Below are 6500 nucleotides of genomic sequence, written 5' to 3'. Positions count from 1 at the left end.
TAAAAGCATGACGTGCAGGGTGATTTAAAGTAGCCCCTCTCACCAAAGAAAGGTCTGAAAACTTTGCAAATCATAAAATTTGGCTAAATACCCATATTGGTATTTTAATTCCACCTCATTTACCAAAAAGATATTTTAATTAGGCAAATCTGCTTTAAGGCATTTTAATTGATTCAACTTACTAACAAGATCATTTTTCTCGTCGGCGACCAGTTTTCCGGCGAGAGCTCGTCACGTGCATGGCACGTGATGACTTAAATTGTTTTTAGCTGCTGATGTGGTACAGATCTGTCTTATTTTGGGTGAATTGGGATTTTTAGAGGGTTAATTCCCGCCTTTAAACACTGCCACGTCAGAAAATCCGTGCCACATCAGCAGCTAAAAAACAGTTTAAATCATCACGTGCCACGCACGTGACGAGCTCCCGCCGGAAAACTGGTCGCCGACGAGAAAAATGGTCTTGTTGGTAAGTTGAATCAATTAAAATGCCTTAAAATAGGTTTGCCTAATTAAAATAACTTCTTGGTAAATGTGGTGGAATTAAAATACCAATATGGATATTTAGCCCATAAAATTTTATTCAGACTTTACACACAATTTTAAGAGCTCATCTGCTCTTCTCAAATATGCCCACCAAAAACATGACACTAGGCATTAGCTCAACTTCTGAGTGAAAAGTCCTTCAAGTGATCCGATCAAAGCGAACACGCTCACAAGCAAGCATCCGAAACTAAAACCCCGAAGCACGATCCATTTCCTGGTCCATGCGCCGATCTTCCTCTGCACAAAATACATCTCCACAGGGAAATAAATAGCCAGAGGCCAGAAGTTCATTGCGCCAAGAACTCCCAGCACCTGATTAAAATAGGGGAAGAGCATCGCTATCCCCGTTGTCGATACCACATACAACGTTCTAAAACTCAACCTGAAGAGATTCAATCTGCATGATGGCAAGCAAGGGATTTGAACAGTGTAGAAATCGTTCACGAAGCGGGTGTTGGGGAACTTTTCTGCAAAGGATCTGTCCACAAACGCGAATACTGGCTGGCTGTACATCTGATAAAAGAGGAGGAGAGTTAGAAATTTTAACGGGATATGTTCACAGGTTTCATACGAACACCCTGAGCACAAAACTTCCTGAACTTTATAAATCATTGAAAACCTCCCAGAATTTTCAAACTTATTCTAATCCCCCATAAACCACATTACCAGGCTTAAAAAAAAAACTAAACTCCCTTACCCGGAAAAAGTATTATAAAAGTAACTGTCATCAGTAATTGTACTTGAGTGAAACATGTTCTGGAAGGTTTACTATGATTTATCAAGTTCAGGAGGTTTGTGCAAACTCCCCTTAAAGTTCACTATTTGTGATATTTACTGAATTGTCATTGATGTTAAGTTTACCTGATATCCTCCCACTATGTGAAGAACAATGCAAGCATTGGCGAAATCAACAAGCCAGTAAGGTTCGTAGAAACCAAATCCAGTAAGAATGTTCCCAGGTGTGTTATCACCAAATGCAGCATAGCCAAAGCAGCCACAGCAGAGGTAGAAGAATGTGGTCATAAAAATGGAGATCATTGACGCTTTCTTCATAGTCTTGTTCTCAGCTGGTGGTGATTTCAGGGTGTCCTTCACTCGGAGAAAATGGTGAGGATTTGATTATGAATTATCTATCAATGGATGATCTCTATCGATTGAACTATTACCTGTATCTCTAGTAGAATTAATGAGTATGGATAGGCAAATGCTATGTCTCCCAATCCTTGAGAAACCAGCCACACTTTCTGAGATTTTGACCCACCAGGAACACCTCCCAGTCCTCCTTTTATCGTTCCATTCGCTGAAATAACAGTGTAATTCAGAATCTAAAAATTTCAAGGAGCATAATCTCTTCTGCGTATATATCATAGTTTACATGGTCTTCATAAACCATTTTTTGCTGATATAATCAAGATTTGAGATGTAAATTGAGGTCTTCGTTGATTTTGCATTAGTATGAAGGAATATGAGTTCTGATAGTTCACTTCGAGGTCATCAATAAAATCTGGCACATCACATGCTAAGATGCATATAACTACCAACAAAGAGTTCACATGACCTTGTTGCCATAGGTTTCTTCATCGAAGCTTGTTCCAATGCTTCTCCTTTATTCCGCTTTCATCAATATTGCTATGTACTAACTCCACTATCTTTATCTTCTATTTTTCACCAAGATCTTAAAGATTGCCATTAACATGTTAAGACATGTAGTTTAACAACATAAAGGAGGGGCAACATAAATTAAAAGAGGGGGAAAGAAAGTACCACCAAAACAAATATCTAGTCTTTTCTCTCATCACTTGCACTAAAAGAAAGTTCATAAACCGCCTTACTTAGCAAAGTACCATTACCTATCACTTTGGCAATGCCAAGAGCAAATCCAATGAGAGAGTAGCAAAAGGACATGACCGCCGCTACAACGGAAAGCCACTCCATGTTGTGGAAATCAGGTATCTGAGACAACACTATTTGCACAGCTCCAAACAACAGCATGAACAAAGTAGTTGCATACGAGCACTGGGCATCATGCCCTTCTTCATGGTAGCAGTCGGATTTCTGAATTGCCCTGTCACTCAAAAGAATCATGAATGCTAAGGCTGTTCTAGTTCTTTTACTGACTAAAAGTACCAATAATACTCATAAAACGTAAGTACCTCATACTAATTGCAGTGGTGATAGTATACGCAACACCAGTCCCATACATGCTTAGATACTGAAGAAAGCCACATACCCATGTTCTCTTTTCACCTGAGCCACCACAAAAGCTAAGTTAGAGGTACTATTCTAAAACAGATCAAATGATAAAGTAAAGGGTTAATTGAGGACAGACTCGTGTATATCGTCCAATATAAGAGAGTAAACTACCTAAGTTAACTCTGACAGCATCCATATAAGAGTAGTTTCTTGTTCCGGTCACCGGATGAGGAGACCTGTAGCAGTCTGATAGAAGGAAGGCTGAGACATAGGTGACAACTGCGAAGCAAAGCATAGAAATAGGCCCAGCAATCCAGCCAAGCTGCGCCATACTCCACGCCAGAGAGAGCACGCCAGATCCGATGACGGCAGTGATTATGTGCGCAACACAAGTCCATTGAGTACCTGGTCATCAATTCAAGGAATTTAGTTTGACATAGAAAACTATAGGCAAAGAAGAAAGCCAGGTTTAAGCTTACCGGTCCTTAGACGTCCATCGTCTTGGCATGAAGCTTCTTCGAGTTCAAGAGATTGCTGAACTGCCATTTCCCTCCTCACTTCAGCTTGTGGCTACTGACCAATGGAGGTGAGTGATATAAGAGTTTTAAAGAATGACAGAGAATTCTAGTTCGGGTTGGTCTATGATAGGCATGAGGCTTTCATCTTCCATGCTGTAAATTCTAACTTCCTTTTTTGTTTGCAGGCCCAGGCCTCTAAAAGTTGTTGTTGAAGATGGAAGTCTGGAAACAGGGATATCTTGCAAGAGTGGTGGACGGTCATCTATGCGTATTAGCAGATGTGGCTTTAAGGGAAAAATGCTTTCAGCCCCCAAAACGAAAAAAAAAACGTGTTTCCCTCTCCCAATACTTTTTCAACGGGTGCTTTGCCTCCAAAAGTAAACTTTGTGTTCTCTGAGCCCCAAAACACAAAACCCAAGAGATTTAAATTCGTGAAGACCATAATACCCTCCATGGCCACCTCCTCCTTCCTCTCCAAACTCAGCGACCGCAACCTCCTCTCCTCCTCCTTCCATGGCCTCAAGCTCTCCTCCGCCTTCAAAACCCAATCTTTCTCCTCCCCATCATCGTCATCCTCCGCCCCCCAAATCTCCGCCTCTTACGACCTCTCCTCCCTCCGCTTCCGCCCCATCAAAGAATCCATCGTCTCCCGCGAGATGACCCACTGCTACATGTCCGACATGATCACCTACGCCTACACCGACGGCCTCTCCTGCACCTACGAGCTCTCCAAGAACCCCGACATCAACGTCGCAATCATCGAGCAGTCCGTCTCCCTCAGCGGTGGCGCCTGGCTCGACGACCAGCTCTTCTCCGCCATGGTCATCCGCTAGCCCGCCCACCTCTTCCTCGACGAGCTCGAGGTCCTCTACGACGAGCAGGAGGATTACGTCGTCATCAAGCACGTCGCCCTCTTCACCTCCACCATCATGAGCAAGTTGCTGATGCGGCCTAACGTGAAGTTGCTCAACGTGGTGGCGGCGAAGTATTTGATAATTAAGAATGGGAGGGTCGGGGGGGAGTGGTCGTGACGAACTGGGCGTTGGTGTCGATGAACCACGACACCCAGTCGTGCATGGATCCAAACATGATGGAGGCCAAGATCGTGGTGAGCTCTTGTGGGCATGATGGTCCTTTTGGGGGCACTGGGGTTAAGAGGCTGAGGAGCGTTGGGATGATCGACACCGTGTCCGGGATGAAGGCGCTCGATATGTTATGGTTACGATTGTTAATGTTACGTGTTGGTTGTTAAGGTTACAGGTTAGTTGTTAAGGTTACGATTTGATTGTTAATGTTACGGTTTGGTTGTTAAGGTTACGGGTTGGTTGTTAAGATTACGTGTTGACTGTTAAGTTACGAACCCGTAATCTTAACAACTAACGCGTAATACGTGAATTCTCATAAACAACAATATTAGGCAATTGAAGAGCTAAAAAAAATAAAAAAACGAATATTATAAAAAATATTTTTAGAATTCAAAGACTTCACAACCAAAACGTAACATTCACAACGAAAGCGTAACCTTCACAACTAACGCTTATCCTTAACAACAAACCCGTAAGCTTAACAACCAACTCGTAACCTTCATAACAAATGTGTAACCTTCACAACCAATGCTTATCCTCAACAACAAATGCGTAACATTAACAACCAATGTGTAACCTTCTGTTTTCGTCGAAAGTTGCCTTCATCATTGATTTCATTAGAACTTCAAACGTTTACAAATGAATTTAAATAACGAAAATAAAAATTACAACTTTCTTGAAAATAAACACAAGATCCGTTTATCGTCTCTTGCTTGCGTGGGTCTTTGGCCTGTGACGGGGACGTCGATATCCGTGGACTACCTGGCAATCAGATCTGATCCAGAAAAATCGGGCAGAGCTTCGTCGATCCGCGAGGAGATCTAGAAACTTGGAGCGCCTATCTCGGATAAAGCGAGATATTTGCTCTTCTTAGGATTACCGACGAAGGGTAATACTAAGGAACGGACACGGGTGATGAAGAATCTGATGAAGACCTCTCCTCAGACACCCTTGGGGTGTCTGGGGTGTCTTGGCTTTGCCTAGACACCCCTGGGGTGTTTCGACTTTCCCGAGACACCCCGGGTGTCCCAGTTCAGCCTGAGACAGGGGTGTCTCGGCTTTGCCTAGACACCCCTGGGGTGTTTCGACTTTCCCGAGACACCCCGGGTGTCCCAGTTCAGCCTGAGACGCTCCGTTGCGTATGTTTGATTGTTTCCGCTGTAAATTCTTCGTCCGAACTCGGATTTGAGTGATTCCAAGTGCGTTGGAAGCCTGACGAAGAGTTCTACCCGTTCTGATGGTTGGATTATCTATAGGATGAACGAAATATGGAGGGCGTTGTTCCTTTTGTAAACACCGCAGGGTTCCCAATTAGCCCGTGCCTTCGTAGTTTGTCGATTTGCTTCAATCGTTCATCGACATCAATCGAACTCCTATGGATCAGATAGTGACATTCATCGTCGTTCTTTAACACTGAACTGTTCGTGGAGACCTATGGGCAATTTTCGATGCCTACAGATACCCCCTCCAAAGCGTTCCGGACTCGTTTCTTTTATAGAAGAGGCTGGAATACTTTGGATGTGATTGGTCCAGCCTTCAGTCGGCGTAAAGGACCTGTAATTAGTTTCAACTCTTGGCTCCTTCGATTTTCGGTCTATTCGATGCTTTGACGAATAACCGAAATTCTTCCGGCGCTGTGTTTATCGCCTGGCCGTCGTCGGAGTCTCGAGTCTACCACCAGTGAGTTGAGTTTGGTTCGTGTCATTGAACTGACTGTCTCTGTCACCTTGTGATGACTTAGGGTTTCAGATCACCGTATGTTGACTTCTTGTCACAACGCGTTGACTGGCATTGACCTAAGGTTACGCGTTGATCAGCGTCGACCCTAGGGTTTCGAATCGTCGAACGTTGACTCGTGTGGATTTCGAATCCTCGAACGTTGACTTTGGTCGCAACGCGTTGACTGGCGTTGACCTAGGGTTACGCGTTGATCAGCGTCGACCCTAGGGTTTTGAATCGTCAAACGTTGACTTTTGGTCGCAACGCGTTGACTGGCGTTGACCTAGGGTTACGCGTTGACCGGCGTTGACCCTAGGGTTTTGAATCGTCGAACGTTGACTTTTGGTCGTAACGTGTTGATTGGCGTTGACCTAGGGTTACGCATTGACCGGCATTGACCCTAGGGTTTTGAATCGTCATTAACACAGTTTATACTCGTACG

The 6500-nt window shown here is 43.9% G+C and overlaps 1 protein-coding gene and 1 pseudogene across 1 annotated transcript; one reads left to right on the top strand and one right to left on the bottom strand.

Annotated features, from left to right (window-relative positions):
- LOC109840159 (probable amino acid permease 7) lies at nucleotides 536–3466 on the bottom strand. Its single transcript, XM_020408690.1, has 7 exons — nucleotides 3216–3466; nucleotides 2908–3141; nucleotides 2697–2790; nucleotides 2394–2608; nucleotides 1710–1843; nucleotides 1405–1632; nucleotides 536–1056 (listed from the first exon to the last, which is right to left on the bottom strand). Exons 1-7 carry the CDS (start codon nucleotides 3280–3282, stop codon nucleotides 655–657), a joined length of 1374 nt encoding a protein of 457 aa, XP_020264279.1. The 5' UTR covers nucleotides 3283–3466; the 3' UTR covers nucleotides 536–654.
- LOC109840160 lies at nucleotides 3602–6112 on the top strand (annotated as a pseudogene).

This window comes from Asparagus officinalis, chromosome 5 (assembly GCF_001876935.1).
Source record: "Asparagus officinalis chromosome 5, Aspof.V1, whole genome shotgun sequence".
NCBI lineage: Eukaryota > Viridiplantae > Streptophyta > Magnoliopsida > Asparagales > Asparagaceae > Asparagus > Asparagus officinalis.
The sequence above is the reverse complement of the archived record's forward strand: the minus strand, read 5'-3'. Positions and strand labels throughout refer to the sequence as shown.